The following is an 18,748-nucleotide window of genomic DNA, read 5'->3' as shown; positions in this document are numbered from 1 at the left end:
AGCTACTCGGGGTTGAACTCCTCTACCCCTGCATGGGATACGAGTCTCGACCCCAGTGCACTGGTTCCTATCAATAAACCTCATGTAATTACAGCAAGGACGGTCTCTTGTGAGTTCTTGGGGGGTCGCATCATCCCAAAACTTGAGTGAGGGTCTCCCCGCTCTGGGGGTCTTTCAAGAGAAAGTATGTCACCTAGGAAACCTTACAAACTGAGAGCAAGACTAGTCTCCAAAGGCAGATTGAGGGGTCAGGGGTCAGAAGGCCTTGGGGAAGCAGGGGCAGGGGGAACAGTGTTTCAGGTTTTATGACTCCTCCAGGCCACAGGAAAATAAAGCAAGTCTGTCAACCTGTTTGGCAAAGTTATCTTAGAGGCAAAAGGCCACTTGGTAGAAATGAATGGAAGTTTAAAATCCATTGAATCCTGGGAATCAAGAGATGGCCTCAGCAAGAGGAGCAAGCCAAAAGAACAGATACATCTGCAGTGGTGTACCCATCCGCGCTGGTGTACCCATCCGCAGTGGTGTACCCATCCGCGCTGGTGTACCCATCCGCGCTGGTGTACCCATCCGCGCTGGTGTACCCATCCGTGCTGGTGTACCCATCCGCGCTGGTGTACCCATCCGCGCTGGTGTACCCATCCGCGCTGGTGTACCCATCCGCGCTGGTGTACCCATCCGCGCTGGTGTACCCATCCGCGCTGGTGTACCCATCCGCGCTGGTGTACCCATCCGCGCTGGTGTACCCATCCGCGCTGGTGTACCCATCCGCGCTGGTGTACCCATCCGCGCTGGTGTACCCATCCGCGCTGGTGTACCCATCCGCGCTGGTGTACCCATCCGCGCTGGTGTACCCATCCGCGCTGGTGTACCCATCCGCGCTGGTGTACCCATCCGCAGTGGTGTACCCATCCGCGCTGGTGTACCCATCCGCGCTGGTGTACCCATCTGCGCTGGTGTACCCATCTGCGCTGGTGTACCCATCCGCAGTGGTGTACCCATCTGCACTGGTGTACCCATCTGTGCTGGTGTACCCATCTGTGCTGGTGTACACTTCGCTTTGCCCCTTCAGAATCTTTGTGCTGTTCAGTTTTGAGGCAGAGTCTTGCTATGTATCTAGGCTGGAATAACAGGTACAGCACCATAAACTAGTTTTACTCAATGTCGGGGATCAAACCCAGGGTTTCATACATCTCCAGCCCTGTAGAGCATAAATCACAGAAAACAAATAATTAAACATTAAAGTATGCAGAGTTGTGCCTGGCATAAAGTAAGTGTTCAGTAAACAACTTAGATAGAAAAAATAATAAAACAGGGTTTGAGGGTTTTGGGTTTTTGTTTTGTTTTGTTTTTCAAGACAGGGTTTCCCTGGCTGACCTTGAACTTATTCTGTAGACCAGGCTAGCCTTGAACTCAGAGATCTGCCTGCCTCTGCCTCCCAGGTGCTGGGATTAAAGGTGTGCACCACCAGGTAAAACAGGTTATGGCCTCAGCAAGACCACATTAAGACATAGATAAGAGAGATGAGACAGATCACTGAGTACAGACACACACACACACACACACACACATACACACACACCACCACCACCAAGGCTTCTTATAGGAACATATATAAAATGGAATAAGGACTGTGGCCCAGTTGTTAGCATAACTTTTAGGCTCAGCACCAGTTACTGGGCAACAGCCAGGTATGCCTGACTGGTTATAAAAGGGGCTGCTTGCCCCCTCCTCACTCTCTTCTCTTGCTCTCTTCCTCTCTTTCCCCTCTGCCTCTTCTATCCCCATTCCCCTCCCTACCCCCCTCCCCACCCCACCCACCCCCACATGCTCTTGTGGCTGGTACCTCAGGGGGAAGTGATCCCTCAGCATGGGCCCACAAAGGCACTCCTTTACCCCTTCCCCCACCATACCGCACCTCCACCAAACATATACGTGGCTTCTTTTATAAAACAGAACACCAGCGACTTAGCTCACCTACACAAGGAGAGACATAGAAGTGCACTGGGCAGAGGACTTTGATCCCTCATTCCTTGTCCTAAGAAACTCAAGGTGGGCAGGGTCCATTACCCTCCCACCCCCACTCCCAGTCCCCACCCCGAATGTAATTAGAATGACACTTCACAGCCTAGAGGACTGATACCCTGGGGAGGCTTGAAGACTGCCAGTCTAGGCCAAGAGTTCGTAAGGACTTTCCCATGGTTGCAACATGGCAAGGCCCTGCACCTTTCACAAAGGGAGGAAACTGGAGAGATGGCTCAGCAGTTAGGAGGACTTGCTGTCCTTCCAGAGGACCTGAGTTCAAGTCTCAGTATTGGGTAATAATAGTCTCAGGTCATTAGAATTGAATCAGGCTGTGTGGGGCAATAGCCCTGCGCTGGCCCCAACGGAAGTCGAACAGTCTGTGTGGGGAGTGAGGACGAGTCTGGGAGAGAGAGAAAGAGGATGCAAAGACAAGAGATAGATTTGGGAGGACTGCCAGCCGATACTGCAGCAGCCTCCAGTTTCTTTTTTATAGCCTTTTTATACCTCGCAGTACTGTGGGAAGCAAAGCCACAAGCTAATAGAAACAACTGCTGAAATATACACAGGACATCTGTTCCCATCCAAAGGCCTCCATGTTCCTTCCACCAAGGTCAACAGAATCTTCAGCCCTGAGCCTTGAGCTCCAAGTGTACGTCCTCTTATCATCCCATACCTCAGCAGGCCAGGAAATCTGCCAACAGACCCTGACCCACCCTGACTCTGCTTGGCAGGCCGACTTCTCTTTCTCTCCCTCCCTCCCTCCCTCCTTCCCTCGATCTTCTCCCTTCCTCTCTTCCTCCTCCTCCTCCTCCTCTTCTTCTTCCCCTCCCTCCCCACTCCACCTCTCTTTGCTTCAGAGAAGCAGGCAAAGGGCTCCTGACACAGCCTTTAGCCATAAAAGATGGCTCAGCCCCAGTCTTCTGTTCCAACTGCAGAAACAATATGCCTGGGTATTGAAAAACAACCCACTCTGCTCTCAGCCAAATTACAAAAGATCCCTGTAAGTTCCTCGTGGCTACCTATATATGTGTGTGCACATAAACATGTCCCCCATCGCCATTAAATGCACCCAACCTTCATCCCACAGAAATGTTTCAATGAAGCTATCGCAGCCTACTGAAATGGAGTCGGTCCACCGCTGCCTTGTTTCTCCTACACTCAGCACCCATTAGATTCACAATGGGTGAAGCCTGTAGACTTCATGGGCTCTGACCCTCTCCTCTGGCCTGTCCAATGTGTTCACATACATACATGCTGGAGAGAGGGCTGAGTGGTTGAGAGCACTGACTGCTCTTCCAGAGGACCTGGGTTCATTCCAAGCACCCATACCATGTTGGCTCACTACAAGCTGTAACTCCATCTCTCTCTCTCTCTGTCCTTCTCTCTCTCTCTCTCTCTCTCTCTCTCTCTCTCTCTCTCTCTCTCTCTCCCCCTCTCTCTCCCCATTCCCTCTCCTCTCCCCTTCTTTCTCTTCTATTTAGTGAAGGGGGTAGAATGGAGGGCAGGGATAAAGGGTGGGATAAAGAAAAACCCACGGGGCTGGGGATTTAGCTCAGTGGTAGAGCGCTTACCTAGGAAGCGCAAGGCCCGGGGTTCCGTCCCCAGCTCCAAAAAAAAGAACCAAAAAAAAAAAAAAAAAAAAAAAAAAGAAAGAAAAAGAAAAACCCACAAAGTAACAGAGACTGGCTACATTTAAAAGCTGAACTTTCGGGGGTTGGGGATTTAGCTCAGTGGTAGAGCGCTTGCCTAGCAAGCATAAGGCCCTGGGTTCGGTCCCCAGCTCCGAAAAAAAGAAAAAAAGAAAAAAAAAAAAAAAAGAAAAAAGCTGAACTTTCTGTCAGCTCCAAGGGAAACTCCAATTCCCCCAATTCCAAAGGGCAGTCCAAATATCCAGAAATGAGCTCACCCTGGACTGCAGGAGGATTTCTGGTGGTGAAACAAAGCCAGCACAGCTCAGGAACTTGAGAAACTTGGCATCCTTTCCCTCACCTCTAGAAGGGATGTATAGCTACATGTGGGGCCTGTCAATAAAACAAAGAGCCTGCAGCCTTATCTCCTGCTATTTGTTAAGGGTTAAACCTGACAACGGTTCTGCCATATTGCCTCAACCTTCATTTTGTGGCTCATGACCTTAACCTGACCTAATGTTCCCTGACCATAACATCATGTTGTCGGTTAGAGCCTCCCTGGAGACCTCTGGGGATTTCCTAGCCTTCCTGCCTCTAGACCCAGCCAATGAGCTTAAAGGTCAGACAGTGCTGCTCTGTCAAGAGAGCCAAATGCATCTGTTCAGGGGTTTCCCCCATATAAAAACTGGCCCTGAGAACTGCCTGAGGTCTGCATGCCTGATTAATCAGTCTTGGAATGTGTGCTCAATAAACCGTCTCGATACCCTACTGACACTGGTGTCACCCAGTGATTTGTGTGGTTAATCCTGAACCCCAACACTATTTTCTCCTCTCTCACAGACAGCTCTGGCTATGTCCAATCTACTTCCTCTGTCTATTCTGGACTCTTCTAGATGTCTCTGGCTGTCCTCTCTCTCATATCTACAACAAACAATTCAACAAACAGCTTTCCCTTAACCATACCATGGAGTGGTCATGTCGTCAGTTTATGCACTTTCCAGCCCCCCAAACAGTAAAAATCTTTTTAAAAACTGCTTGTCTCTTCCCAATATCCCTATGCCCCCTGGTTATTCCCGGATTCGAACTCTTCGCTCCCAGTCCTCCCAGGACTCAGAACTATCTCCTCCTATTCTCTTCTAACATCTAACCGCTTAGGCTCTGCCCCCTGCTTCAACTCAAGTTCAGAAACAACCAGGACTGTAGGCCACTCAAAGACTACCCTTTAGGGTGAACCGGAGCACTAGAGACCCCGTCCACTTCCAGGGCCGCCACGACGTACTGCAGTACTAGCCAATCGGATGCGGCGGCACCGGTTAGCAGGAGGCGGGACTTCTGGCGGACGTGACTGTGGCCCTGCCCGTTAGCTTCTCAGCACTGTCTGTCGGGGCGGTCCTTCCGGTAGGGTCCGGGCGACTGACCGCGACGCAGCGGTCATGAGCCGGCTTAGCCGGCTGCAGAGGCAAGTTCTGAACCTGTACCGCGAACTGCTGCGCGCCGGGCGCGGGAAGCCGGGCGCCGAGGCACGGGTGCGGGCCGAGTTCCGGCAGCACGCCAGCCTTCCGCGCTCCGACGTGCTGCGTATCGAGTATCTGTATCGCCGGGGACGGCGCCAGCTACAGCTGCTGCGTTCCGGCCACGCCACGGCCATGGGTACTTTCGTGCGCCCGCGGGGCCCTACTGAAGAACCCGTCGACGCGACAGCCCCGGGGAACAGGCTGGACGATAGTGATGCCCTAAAGAATCCTTGTGAAGGCACGGGAGCACGGGAAACGCGATCCGATGGACGGTGACAGACCCAGAGAAAGGTTCCTTTTGACAGTTTGGGAGGAAGATCGGGAACTCATCCAAATGGAAGCTGAGATGTCTTAAGAGACAACGGAATTTTCTCGATGCATGGTGAGAGGTCAGACACTCCCTCACCAAGGAGGTTCCGGGCATCCGGTGGCACCGGCTGGCTGAACAATGTATGCTGGGATTCACCAACCCAAAGTCAAAGAGAGCACAGACTCACGTTCTCCTCCCCTCGGGGCGTGACACCTCTCTTGACTTCTAAGAACACATACACCTCCCCACTCTCTGCCTTTTGCTGTTTTTAATGCCGAGAAAACGGCCTTTTTGCCGTGCATGTTTAATGGAACACCCTGATGAACCATGAGAAGCTTCGCGGTCCGGTTTGGAAAACCACTGCCCGACTTGTTGTGAAGAACCAGGATTGTAAGGGAGGTTACAGTAACTCACCCCAGCTGATGAGCCTGAGACTTCTGGAGAATCCCTAGCCCCTATTCTTGTCAGTCTTCCTCAGGATTCTTGTATAAAGGGAATAAATGTGAGGTGTGCTTTCTTCCTTGTTGTCTTAATAATCTTGTTGATTCTTTCATTAGAGGCCTTTGCTTTTTCTTTTGAGACAGGGTCTTGTTAGAATATAACCTCGGCTGCTCTCAGCGTCAGCTCCTTCTGCCTCAGCCTCTGAACTCCAAGATTATTGGCACGTACTGCCATGCCAAGGTTGGAGAGGCAGGCGGGAACAAAAGGGAGGAAAATGGAACCCCAGCTGAGGCTTGGTGTGTGACATAAAGAGCCTGTGACACTGTTTTCATATGGCTTTTATCTCACTTTGTTACATCACCCCCACCCTCCTGCCATAGGATGTTAGCTCTCTGCTCATCTCTCAGCTTCGGTTTTATTTAGCAAGGTGATCTTGGTTGGGTAGTTTTTGTTGTTTTTAAGACATGGACTCACTTAACCCAGGCCGGCCTCAATCTGGTCATGTAAGGGATAATGGCTTGCAACTCCTCCGTTCACCTCCAGATTACAGGCTCATTCTACCACAACACATGCTAATCTGTGTTTGCTCTGTTTATGGCCTTGTGCTTGCTGAGCAAGTGAGATAACCACTGGGATTCTCTTCCAACCCCAAGGTGACCCTGTTGATCTTGGTGCCATCTCAACTCCAGGTCTGAAAGTGACTACTGAAGTCCTACCCAACCTGTACCCTTGACATATCCCAGTCTCCTGTCTCATCTCCTGGCCCCAAGGGCCTGAGCTACATAGAGCAACCTTGTCTCTAAAAGGAAGGAAAGGGGGCCAGAGAGAAGGTTCAGTGGAAAAGGGAGCTTGGTGACAGGCCTGACTAGCTGAGTTTAAATCCCAGGGAACACACAGGAGATGAGAAAGAACTATGGCAATCTAATGTCCATCTGCCTGTGTGCACACAGATATGTAGGTAGGTAGATAAGTGGGTAGGTAGAGATAGATGTATTTAGGAAGACAGACCATGATGACAGATTCCCTGATATACCCCTTAGCTACTGGTTTGCATTATCTTAATGTGGGCTTTCCTAGAAGCTACTGTTCCCCAGGCCTCTTCAGTACCCGATTTTGCATTTCCAGTAGCCATTCCATCTACTTTGAAGACACACTCCCTTCCCCATGGTTAGCCCCCATGATTCCAGCAGACCTGACTGGCCCCTCCTGAAGGCAGAACACACGGCCTAAACCAGTTGAGCCCTCCTGGGGACTCTTAAGTATGGAAGTTTAAAGGGAGAGCTATCCTGTTGACTATAAATTGATAGACACTCTAGCCACTAGGGAATGGACAAAGACAAAATGGGTGGGTGGGGTGGGAGGGCAGAAACAAAGACATCATTAGGATTTAGTTGTGCCAGAAGTCCTGAATGTCTGTTACCACACAAACTCCTGTTCCCATTAAGTCAGGGATCACTTGGCCTTAGTCACTCGCTCTTGGGTGGCCTCGGCCCTGACCTCTCTTGGCACCTGGCTACAGTGGGGCCTTGTGGCAATTCAAGGAGGCATACATTCTTTCTGTGTGCAGCTTGGAGGCCAGCACAGGGAGGAGGAGCTGTGTTCAATGAGCATGGGCTAGCACCCGGCTCTGCTTTGTTCTTGTATTTGTGTTACCACCTCTTCCCTCACACCGTAGATTTGAGGAGATCAGGCTGCAACCCAGTGTGGACAATCCCAGGACTTCATACCAGAGCTGCGGATCAATGGTGGACCACTTGCCTGGCATGCTCCAGGCCCTGCCTGGGTTTCATTCCAAGCAACGCAGAACAGAAATATTAGCTAGGCCTGGTGACACACACCTGTAATCCCAGCCCCCTGGAGGTCGAGGCAGGAGGTTCAAAGTCAGCCTGAACTCTGAGTAAAACTACCAAGGGGAAAAATTATCCTATGAAGGAGAGTGACTGTCTCAGTCCTGAGCTAGTGACAGCCTATACCGGTCCATGCAGAATATGGGAACATCTCCAGGATGGGCGTGAGACAGGTGCTGGCAGTGCACCAACAGCACCTGCCCCAGCCTGGCAGCTGCTTCCTTGGCAGGTGCTGAGTGTGCTTTTCTTTTTCTCTCCCTCGGCCTGAGACTGGTGTTCATGGGAAGGATAGACAGATAGATGGGAAGTATTACGGTGTCTACCTCCCGAGAAGGAGACCTCACCAATGAGGTGTGGAAGCCTGGAACCAGTTTGGGCGTGCTCCACACGGTTTCCTAGGGTCTCCGGGCATTTGGTACTCTGCGTACTAACTGCAGCCCCCAGCTCTTTAAGCCAACCAATGGCGGCCTGCTCTCTTTCCTGGATCATGTCCACATTCTCCTACCACTCAGTCAACAGCTTGGGTTGCATTTGATCTTTGTGTCACAATTCAGGGAACCACAACTAAGATAGGCTCTCTGCGTTCTGCCTTCAAGACAAAGAGGACAGAAGGGGCTGTCAGAACACATCCGAGCTGTGTCTGTTTCCAAGTTCTCAAGCGTTAATATTCTCAGACATCTCTTGAGAGTGAACATTTAATGCACATGTCTGGGCTGGTGGACTCAGATTGGAGGGAGCCCATTGACATAGCTGAGCACCAGGTAGGGCGTCCTGGCCAGCCGGGTATGAGAACAGCAGGGGACCCCCGACAAGGGCAGCAACAATGTGGCACCCACCAGAAGGAGGAAGAGAAGGAGAAGGAGGAAGGTCAGGGGCCGCCTGGATGCAGGAGCTGGGACCCTGAGAAGAGACACGGTATTAAAACCAAGGGTGGGCCGCTACCATGATTCCCTCTCTCCTAACCCCCAAGCCCAGTCTCTCAAGCCTCTCACCCACGATCCACTTCCAGCATCGCATCGGGCAGACTAGGAGGTCCTTGCCTCTTCTTGTCCTGAGGGTAGATAGCAGACAGCAGCAGCAGGAATGTCAGTGACACTTGGAGGGGACATTCTCTCACTACTCTAGACCCACGGGGCTGGGCTTATCTCTCCTCCTTTTCTATCATCCCTGAACCACACATGAATTGATAGTGAGGTGGGCATCTGTACCTGTCCTTCAGGCATCCACTCCCCTTTTCCTGACACTGCTGATGTCATGATATGTGAGTGTGTGGGTGCCTCTCCATTCAGACCTTCAGGGTCACTCTAGGCTGGCTTCCGCTCTCCCCTCTTCTGTGAGGGGGCATGTGACTCAGACCTGGCCAGTCGGAGCACTCTGACTAGTTCAGGGTGCAGCCTGTCACCCAAGCTGGGCAGGTTGAAGTCAAGCCTGGGACTTTGGACTGCAAGTAGGTCAGGGGGTCAGAGGGTGGGTTAGTAAACCAGGGGAAAGGGACTCCAGCTGGGGTTAGAGAAGAGACCAAAAAACAGAGACAGAACGATGATGCTTGTTAGGTCCTGAACCCGTGACGTCTAGACTTTTCAGTTACAGAGGGAAGAGAATGTTCCTCCACATGTGTGGCTGTCAGTATGCATGGTCTCTCTCTTACTCGGATCGACATCCCCTGGTGCGCCTAGCTCACCTGAGGCTTCTGGAGACGCCTTCGATGGTGAGCCGCCAAATGTTTCCGGTGGCCAAGCCCCAGTGAGAGCAGGTCCTGTGGGCAGAGAAAGGTTCGTGTTTCTCGGAAGACCGGAGGCATGGTTAGAGAAGGGTCTGGAAGGAGGTGCCACAGAGGAGAAATTATGCAGATACACTTGAATCTCATGGGAGAGAGAGAGAGGGGCAGAACCAAACCAAGAGGAGAGAAACTTTACTTATTCATCCTGTCAACAAATATTTAATGAGTGTCTATTACACGCCAGGCACAATTCTAGGAGACTTGGTGAGAAGGGAAATGGGCAAAATTTCCTGGTCTCCATGGAGCTTAGCATTTCATCCTGAGAGGTAGGAAGTTAACACATAAATATACCATGTCAAGGTGTGGTGAGGAACGTCAGGAAGTAATGGTGGGGATGCTAAGTTGGATCACAGCGGCTCTCTGAAGAGGTGGCATAAGGAAACTGGACTGAACTGGGAGACGTGAGCCGGGCATGTAGGTAAGACTTAGAGATGGGAGTGGCTGCTGTGCTTAGAGAAGGGTCAGGATTGTGTCTACAGCACAGGGAAGTGAGGAATGAGGCGACAGTGACAGAAGAGAGGAGGGAGGCAAATGGATTCATGGAGGCAAGGAGATACAGAGTGCACAAGAGAATCATGGTGACAGCTAGGGTGGACACGTAGGCGGGCATGCCTATAACCCCAGCGCTGAAGAGACTAAGGCAGGAGGATTGTGAGTTCAAGGCCAGCCTATACCGCATAGCATGAATCTGTCTATAATAATAATGATAATAATAATAATAATAATAATAATAATAATAATGATAATAATTTGAACAAGAGAGGCTTAGAGGCAGAGACAGGGCCAAGTCCTCATTGAGAGGAAAAGGCCATACTAGAAGGGTGCAGAAAGGTACCTTGTGGGGCCCAGTCAAGTAAGGAGCCTTTGAGGGGGCTGATCTCACCTCAAAGCCCTGTCCACTGCTCTGGGATCCCCTGTAGCCACACAGCTCACAGGGAGCTCCTGGTATCCGAGATATCTTTTGCCCTGAGGGTCCAAGACCCCCAACATCCCCTGCTGGGTCCCACTCCAACTCTGCAGGAGTGGGGAAGATACTGGGTGCCCAGGGCCCCCAGACTCCACCAGCTGCTGGCCCGTCTGAGTCTCCCTCAACTTCCAAGTCCTGGTCCAGTAGGTTGGCCTTCTCAAGCACCTGGAGCAGAGGATAGATGTCATGGGAGTTGGGGGGACTAGGGTCTGGACTGGTGACTACCAGGGCAGGTCATACCAGGCTATAGCTGATCAACTGGGCCTGCAGCTGCCAGAGCCGTTGGAAGATGGTGTCTCGATGGGTTCCAAGGGCCCTCAGGACCTGCTCCAGGGATGTCCAGGCTCTGGGCTCACTCCTCTCTGCCAGGCCCTCACCAAATACAAGCAATGCATCCACACGTTCGGCTGCCCCTTGGAGCTCTGCCTGCAGGGCCTGGAACACACAGTTCGACACTCACACACGACAGTGATACCAGATCCCCCACCCCAGAGCCTGGAGTCATTTTGTCTTCCCTGTCCTGTGCAGAAGTCAGGATATGCAACAAACCCACTTTCTATCCAAGAAAGCTTACACTCACACAAGGACTACCCACTCCCCCGTATCCTGGCCTCCCACTGCCGACCTGCAGCTGGACAATCCTGTTGTGGGCCAGCGTCCAAGATGCAAGGCCTTGTTCCAGGTCCTGCAGCCGGAACTTCAACCCCAACAGACAAAGATGTAGGCTGTCCTGTTCAGCTTCTAGTACTTCCAGACCAGAGACGGAGTGCTGGAGATTCCAGGGGACCCAAATCAGGGCCAGTGGGCCAATACGCTACCCCTATCCCAAGCAAGCTGCTGCCTTGTGGGTGCTGCTCTGAAGGCGTGCCCATCTCCAGAACAACACTCGCGCTGCTCCCACTTGGCAACCCTTTACCCTAATGTTGGAGACATCTAATTTAAGATCTTCAGGTTCCCGAGCCTTCTAGAAAGCTCTTTAGATGGGTCTAAACCGGGAGGGGAAATGGAAGAGAGTACCCCCAAAGGGAATGCGGCCGTTAATAAAACATCTCATGTCCTACTTGGTAAATATGGGCATATGTCCAGCTCAAAGGTGGTAAATTATACGTATAACCCCAGGTCTCTGAGACAAGAGAATCGACGGTTCAAGGGCAGCCCGGGCCACACAGTGAAAGCCTATCTCAAATAAAGAGGTTGGGGGGAACCGGGAAGATGGTTCAGTTGATAAAGTGTTTGCTGTGCAGGTAAGTACACAAAGAACCATGCATGTAGCACCGGTCGCTCAGTAATACCAGTGCTGGAGAGGTGGAGGCAGGCAGATCCGTGGCGCTCACTGGCCAGGCAACCTAGCCAGGTTCAATGGGGGGCCCTGTCTTGAAACCCATGGTGGTGAGTGACTGAGAGACACTGGCCTCTGGCAACCGAATGCATGACTGCATGACATGCCTGTGTTTCTGCTCACACTTAGACGCACACACGGTAAATATACAAGAAGATTAGAAATAACTGAAATACTTCTATTCTGATTGTCAAACCTTACGGTGTCCCTTCCTCCACGGATACCGAGCACCCCTACAGAATCATCATATCATTCCTAGAGCAAGAGGCAGATTGAAGGGGACAGGCGGGAAGTGGGACTGGAACAGAGGGTGTGGTCAGCTCACCTCACAGGGCTTGCCCCCATCTTGATGCTCATGGGAAGAGGCCAGGGGTAGTTTTGAGGGGCTGGTGGCAGACTCAGTGCTCTTCGGTTCATCCATGAAATGCTCAGGCGCGTCCAAGGAGGCCTGGACCTGCTCTGGCCTAGAGAGAAGAAATGTTGATGGGCCACAGTGTCTTCTTTCCCACCTAAACCCCATCCCCAGTTGTCTCCATGTCCTTATTCAACCATGGTCACACATGGCCCTTCTTACAGCTCCCTCCCTTGGAGCTCCCTATCAAGCCCCAGTCCCCACCTGCTCGGCTCCTCCTCAGGTGCAGGGCAGATGGTAGGTCCGGCAACGTCCAGCCCCCTAGGACCTCCCAGGGGGTGATTCACAGGCTCTGGAGGGAATCCATGGCCAAGAAGTGGAAACTGGGCCATGGCTGTGCACTTGGGGATAGTCAGGTGAGGATGTCCAGTAACAGCCTCTTTCTTAGACAGTGTCCCATGCTTTCTTAGCAGGACTTACCCAGGACCGAGGCTACTGAGAGGCCCAGGAGCCAGCCTAGCTCCACCCCTTCCTGGAAGAACCTGGACCCGAGAAATCTGATGCCCTGCTGAGGTGCAGAGGCATTTAACTCCTTCTTCCCCAGCAGAGCCTAAATCTTCCAACACCACCCCCACACCATGCCACGGGGCTTTGAGATAGAAAACTCCACCCATTTCCTCAAGACCCTGGATCCTGTCACCTTCAAGGACAGCTGTATCTGAGTACCAGGGTCCATCCCATTCATTTAAAGTCTCGGGTGTAATACTGAAAAAAATGTCCAAGCACCTGGCAGCTAAAGCCTGTCATCTCACGCAAAAGGGTTTCAAGTTCAAGACTAGCCAAGACCTTATTGAGGCCCTATCAAGAAACTAAAAAAATAACGTGATTGTTGTTGGGGTTATATTTGACTAGTGCAATATTTGTATAGCATCCGAGAAGCCCTGGGTTCTACCTCCAGTACTGAAGAGGGGGGAGGGAAGGAAGAAAGAAACTGAAGCATCAGTTCCCACCTAGCCAAAAAAAAAAAAAAAAAAAAAATCCAAAATGAATAAAGGTATTTTCTGTTTATTTGGAATGGTGACTTCTCCGTGGTTTCCACAGTTACTGGGAAAATAAATAACCCTGGGCAGCTACCTCTGCCCTAAGGTTCCAAGGTCAGGAGTTTTGGAGCCTGGTGGTCACTTGCTCAGCAGGAGGCTGGCGCGCAGCACGCGGGGTACACGTCGAATGGTCAGCGAGACACGGGTGCCACGCACTAGGCGGGCTCCGGGCAACGCCGACTGGCAGGCAGCGGCATTGGGCGGCAGCGAGGTGGAGTCCAGCTCATCTACGCGGGTGGCTGTGATGCCGTGGAGCAGACGTGTGTAAGCCGTGCCCCGGAGCACCAGCAGGCTCCGTGGTTCCACCAGCAGCGAGGTGATGGGCTGCTGAGGAGGCCTGGGCTGCAGGAATCAGTTAATAATGGTCAGTGGATATCCGGCGTTTGGGAGTGGGTGCAAAGTCAGCGGGCGCCAGCAGTTGGTCAGGGGGCAAGGGTCAGCAAGTCCCCAGGAGAAAAAGAGTTTGCTTTGGGGGATGGAAGCTTTGATGGCTGAGGAGTGGTAATCTATAGGTTCTGGGGACAAGGCTATTGGGCTGTGTTTGTGCGTGCCCGCGCTCGTGTGTGAGCACGGAGCCCTTTGGGAGAAGCCAGGGCCTATGTACAGGTGATGGTATAAAGGGTTACTACACTGTGGGAGCCTTCACTGGCATCTGAGGGGCTGGGACAGAAAATGGGCAGTCCCAGGGATACTTACACAGAGCTAATCTGGGGGTACACTGCTGGGGTCAGGCTCTAATACAGAGGATAAAGGGAGTGGCCTATCCCAGGACTCTGGATGTTAGGGAGGCTTTAGTCAGGAATTGCAGCAAGCCTGCCTGGGTGGAAGGGTTGAAAAAGAGGGAAGTTTAGGGAGTGAAGCTGAGAAACATCTAGCCACGGTGTTGGGGGGTGGGGTGGGGTGGGGGAGGATTCTATGAACACTGGGGTATCAAGGATGCATGACTTAAGAGCTAGATGTCAGAGATAAGGGTGTTGGGTATCCCCAACAGAGCCATGTGGGGTTAAGGAGAATCTAGGGGTCATAGGGCACATGACTAGAGTTTCAGGACACTGGTGTTAAGGTGCAGCCTGCAGTCTGGGAGGACACTGGGGTACACATGAGTGAATGACACATTGGGATATCCCGAGAATATCGAGAATGTGTGTTGGAGCCATGCTTGTAACGAGAATGGGACAGGAAGACACAAACGTGAGGCCCGCCTGGGCTACATAAACCTGTTCACAAAAATAAGTAAATAGTAATTTCTAAAAAAACAGTTTGTTGGAACACCATGTTGAGCTCAAGCGGTCTGTGGGAGGGACGCAGTCACTCATACCCTTAGCTATCCAATACCACAGAGAAAGGAGTATCAGTGGCTATCATGGCAGCTGGAGCACCATACACATTGGCTGGGTTTGGACTGGGTATCTGGGAGACAGTAGGGATACCCATAGAGGAACATATCTGGGTGTCAGGAATACTCTAGATGCAAGTACAGTCAGGCTGTCCTGGAGTATATGGGGTCAGACGTCAGAATGCACCTAAAAGCTTGGGACATCATCTCAAGACCCACCTGTTCTGGAGGGACGTCATCGTCTGGCTGCCGAGGTTCATAGAAGTCAAGGACAGTATGGGAGCCCAGGCTAATGGTGCTGACTGTTGGGTAGTACAATGGTCCATCTTCATGAGGCTGGGGAGGAAGGGGGCACCAGAGATGGCCAGGGCAGGAGGCTACCCCACTCCACTAAGTCAAAGTGGGGTCCCAAGCTGGGACAGGGAGGGACGTGCCTAGGCGGAGTGTGCCTAGTCAGGGGAGGCGAGCATGATGGCTGCCCTCCTCTTAATGACTTGGAGATCTGGGGGAGGGATTCAGCAGGGGAAGTGGGATGAGGATGTGCGGTTACCATGATGCCCTCCCCAGGCAGGTACTGGTTCACAAGGACATGGTTAGCTGGGAGACCCCCAAAAAGGCTGAGGTCAGACACTTTGTCCACGTAGCGTTGAAGCCATGGAGGGAGTCGCTCAGGGACCATCCCCCGGGGGTGGGGGAGCCCACCTGCAGAGTGCAAGGGACTCTTGAAGGCACCCAAAGAGTCTTGGAATCTGCTACCCCCATTAAGGATGTTCCAGTGGCTGGAAGCATCATTACCCACTGAGGTTTGGAGACCGCCACTGGATCTCTCTGAAGCTTCCTTCAAAGCACTTGGCCCTTCGAGATACTCCCAACTAACCAGTAGATGCCTACGTCCCTCAAGACCACCACCAAGCCCTAAGTCCTCCTTGCTCTGGGACGCCTGGGACCCTTGGAGATAGCCCCACATACTTTGAAACCATTAAACCTGAGTTCTTCTCGTCTTTTCCGATCACATCTCTAGCCAGGAACACCTACCCCAGTTCTGAAGCTTCCTCCCGGACAGCTGGGTCCACTTTGGCTTTGGGGCATTGAAAACCTAGGAGGTGAGGGATGGGGTTTTCACGACTTTTCTACACATGCCCACATAAGGGCCTTCACGTGGGGTGAAAACGGGGACTATCCATAGCTTGTCTGGGGTTCTAGTTGGGGAGAGCAGCTATTCAGTCTGGTGGTTCTAGTTGGGGAGAGCAGTTATTCACATAACCTTGACTGGAAAATGGTCCTCCTCTATCCAGGGAGGTTGCTTTATTGAGAGTTTAGCTTCGAGGAGTCTCATGAAGGTGTGGGGGAAGCACAGAGACACTTGCCAAGCCAGACACCGGCTGAATCAACTTTGGCAATCAATGGGGTAACACATGCTCTATCCAGATTGCACCACAGCTATGAACGGGATTTTTCTCTTGATGTGGTATGGGTCCCGATCCTCCCCCCCTTTTTTGTGGCAGGGGGTGGGAGTGGGAGAAATAGGGTCTCATGTATCCCAGACTGTTTTCAAAATCTCCTGATTCTCCTGCATCCTCCTACCCAGAGCTGGCACTGCAGGCACGGGCCACCACACACAACTTGGGACGTCTCAACATAGGGAAAAGGAGCTCTGAGACTTTGTTCCCAAGGCTCTGGGATTTGCACTGGGCTATTCCTGTCAGGAATGTGATCTCAATAACACCCTTGTTTTAAAGGTTAAACTGGACTATCTCAGGGTAGAGAATGTGAGCTTTATAAAGTGCACCCTTAAGCTGGCAGAGGTGTGTCCTGATGGTAGTGTGTGTGCCTAGCATGGACCCCACAGCAGGCACACACACACACACACACACACACACACACACACGAATCTAAAACACCAAAAGGCCTGAAATTGGGATCCTCCTGCTTCAGCCTTCCTAGCTGGGATTGCAAGTCTGTGCCACCACATCTGACTGAGAAAGCTCTTTCAGACAGACCAGGGAATGTCTGAAAGAGGAGTGGAGAGGATCGAGGGTGTGCTAAGGGACTCTCCTTGCCAGGGTTCCCACCGAAGTTCTGCGGTTCTCATATGGAGGCTGAGTGTTGGAAAAGAATTGTGAGAAGACAAGAAAGGCAGGCTAGAAGAGCACTTGGGGGAGGGGGTCCAGTTCCGACCACCCTAGGAGAGCAGCAGCCATGGCGCCGCGCTACCCCATGGCTGTGGGCCTCAAGTATACCAAGTTCATGTGAGACATGATCCGGGAGGAGTACGGCTTCACGCCCTATGAACAATGGGCCAGGGAGTTGCTCGAGGTGTTCAAGGACAAGCAGAAAAAAAGAGGGTGGGCATGCGCACTCATGCCAAAAGGAAGCAGGAGGAGCTGAGAAACGTGCTGGCAGCCATGAGGAAAGCAGCAGCCAAGGACGATTGATGGCCCCTCCCCCAATAAACGTTTATGCCGTTTGACACACACACACACACACACACACACTAAAAAAAAAGAAAAGAAAGAGGGGCACTGTGGTCACCTGTCGAAGCAAATACTCCTCCTCTTCCTTGGAGATGAAGTCAGGGACATAGTAGATTAGAGGTGGCGCCTATGAAGGAAAGACTGCCTTTAGGACAGTGGTTCTCAACCTGTGGGTCGCGACCTCTTCGGGTCAACAGATCCAACCAGCAGGAAATATAGCCATTTACTCTATGATTCATAAAATAATTATGCAGTAACAACCAAAATAATTTTATGGTAGAACAACATGAGGAACTGTATTAAAGGGTCCCCGCATTAGGAAGGTTTTTAAAAGCAGCTTTGCCCAACACAGGGATCCTATCATGACTGGGCAACCTTTCCCTTTTGAGAGGGACTTGGGGGTTGGGGATTTAGCTCAGTGGTAGAGCGCTTGCCTAGCAACTGCAAGGCCCTGGGTTCGGTCCCCAGCTCCGAAAAAAAGAAGTTGAGAGGGACTTGGGATGGCCTATGAACCTGCAGGTTGGAAGTGGGCAGAGGACTAGACTCTGAGGCGAGCTGGGGCAGTCCAACCAAGAGACCCAGGAATCGATCTGTCAACCCACCCACCTCACACCCGTCCGTTCCCTACACCCCAGTCTTGCCAACCTGTTCCACCCTGAATGGTTCCAGTGCTGGGATCCTGGCGTCCTGCTCCTCCATGGATATCAACTCCTTGTGTGCCGTCCTGTGGGGAGGGGTAAGTCACTAAGTCTCCTATCTTTAAGCTGTGACCAGCCTTCCTTCTAGCCTATCAGGGGCCAGATCCTACCCTCAGACTTCCTATAAACTCCTGTGTTTAAAGCTGGAGTCTTCAATTTCTCAAAAGCCACCCGAGGATCACTCCTCCTCCTCCAACCCCCAGATCCCAGCTCTGATATCAACAGTCAGTATACTCCTCCATCGCTCTGTCCATCGATGCCCACCAAAGTATACGTGAGTCTTCCCAAGCCTCCCAGAGAACATTCTCTGAGCCCACAAATGAAGCTTTTCTCGAATGCAACCATAAGCATAGGTCCCTCAGAGCCTAAGGACCCTCCTGTCACCTCAGCTCCTTCACATCTCCCGTTCTGAGCACCTCTGCTCCCCTAATCTGAGCTTTCTCAGACTTGTCCACTCCCAGCTTCCTCTTATCACCCCACTCGGAACCCTCTCTGACTTCCTTTGCCGAGTGTCCCCTTCATTACAGCACCCCCGGACCTGAGCCCGATTGCTAAAGCTTCTTTCCCCGGTAGAACCTCTCAGACCCCAGACCCTGGATGTCAAGATTCCACACTAGAGTCCCCTAGAGCTCCCACCCTGAGTCCCCTTAGATCTCCACTTTCAGCCCTTTGGACATTCACCTCTACAGCTCCCCCGAAACCCCCCTCCCAAAAATAAATCTGACCGTCCACAACGTCTTCTCCAATTTCCAGACTCAACATGCTCATGGTCGCACGCCCCCCCAGTCACTTCCGCCCAGTATTACTGACGTAGGAGGTTTTAGACCACTGGGCATACTCAAAGAACCTTATGGGCCCGCCCTCCAGCCAATCAGCGCTCTCACTCAGCACCCCGCTATTCTCGCTCAAGAATAGGCTGCGTCCTAAATTCAGGGGCGGG

At 52.0% G+C, this 18,748-nt stretch overlaps 3 protein-coding genes across 11 annotated transcripts; 1 reads left to right on the top strand and 2 right to left on the bottom strand.

Moving 5' to 3' along the window:
* Nucleotides 1-5,057: 5,057 nt before the first annotated feature.
* On the top strand, nucleotides 5,058-6,007 carry Sdhaf1 (succinate dehydrogenase complex assembly factor 1). Its single transcript, NM_001177687.1, is given in 1 exon segment — nucleotides 5,058-6,007. A coding segment is annotated over 1 exon segment (357 nt). The 5' UTR covers nucleotides 5,058-5,083; the 3' UTR covers nucleotides 5,441-6,007.
* Nucleotides 6,008-8,439: 2,432 nt separating this feature from the next.
* Syne4 (spectrin repeat containing nuclear envelope family member 4) lies at nucleotides 8,440-13,642 on the bottom strand. 6 transcript variants are annotated; one of them, NM_001415792.1, is made up of 8 exons: nucleotides 12,465-12,697; nucleotides 12,174-12,312; nucleotides 11,135-11,278; nucleotides 10,750-10,944; nucleotides 10,426-10,674; nucleotides 9,444-9,518; nucleotides 8,755-8,813; nucleotides 8,440-8,662 (listed from the first exon to the last, which is right to left on the bottom strand). In NM_001415792.1, the coding sequence occupies exons 1-8, from the start codon at nucleotides 12,590-12,592 to the stop codon at nucleotides 8,485-8,487; spliced, it is 1,167 nt and encodes a 388-aa protein (NP_001402721.1). In that variant the 5' UTR covers nucleotides 12,593-12,697; the 3' UTR covers nucleotides 8,440-8,484. The 6 variants fall into 6 exon arrangements, with proteins under 6 accessions (NP_001402721.1, NP_001009283.1, XP_087509831.1 ...); XM_087653705.1 differs by lacking the exon at nucleotides 12,465-12,697 and adding an exon at nucleotides 13,335-13,642 and having other exon boundaries at nucleotides 8,444-8,662; XM_087653701.1 differs by having other exon boundaries at nucleotides 8,444-8,662; nucleotides 12,681-12,952.
* On the bottom strand, nucleotides 13,250-18,602 carry Alkbh6 (Alkbh6 nucleotide demethylase). Of its 4 annotated transcripts, XR_015683266.1 has the most exons (8): nucleotides 18,534-18,602; nucleotides 17,756-17,834; nucleotides 17,169-17,237; nucleotides 15,672-15,732; nucleotides 15,187-15,338; nucleotides 14,856-14,972; nucleotides 13,997-14,117; nucleotides 13,250-13,642 (listed from the first exon to the last, which is right to left on the bottom strand). XR_015683266.1 is itself a non-coding variant. In NM_001127450.1 (7 exon segments), coding segments are annotated over 6 exon segments (717 nt in total). In that variant the 5' UTR covers nucleotides 17,810-17,834; nucleotides 18,534-18,594; the 3' UTR covers nucleotides 13,250-13,378.
* Between the last annotated feature and the right edge of the window lie 146 nt (nucleotides 18,603-18,748).

Source organism: Rattus norvegicus, chromosome 1 (assembly GCF_021556685.1).
Source record: "Rattus norvegicus strain SHRSP/BbbUtx chromosome 1, alternate assembly SHRSP_T2T, whole genome shotgun sequence".
In the NCBI taxonomy this organism is placed as follows: domain Eukaryota; kingdom Metazoa; phylum Chordata; class Mammalia; order Rodentia; family Muridae; genus Rattus; species Rattus norvegicus.
This window is presented reverse-complemented; position numbering and strand designations above follow the sequence as displayed.

Coding starts and splice junctions, on each gene's coding strand:
- Syne4 (XM_087653701.1), bottom strand. CDS start 12,874: ATGGGTGGAGTTTTCTATCTCAAAGCCCCGTGGCATGGTGTGGGGGTG. Junction 11,279..12,173: donor ATGGGGGCAAGCCCTGTGAG/GTGAGCTGACCA, acceptor TGGAATCTCCAG/CACTCCGTCTCTGGTCTGGA. Junction 10,675..10,749: donor AGTTGATCAGCTATAGCCTG/GTATGACCTGCC, acceptor CCTCTGCTCCAG/GTGCTTGAGAAGGCCAACCT.
- Alkbh6 (XM_087653697.1), bottom strand. CDS start 17,218: ATGTCCCTGACTTCATCTCCAAGGAAGAGGAGGAGTATTTGCTTCGAC. Junction 15,733..17,168: donor AGGAGTATTTGCTTCGACAG/GTGACCACAGTG, acceptor CTCACCTCCTAG/GTTTTCAATGCCCCAAAGCC. Junction 13,643..14,855: donor ATGACGTCCCTCCAGAACAG/GTGGGTCTTGAG, acceptor TGATTCCTGCAG/CCCAGGCCTCCTCAGCAGCC.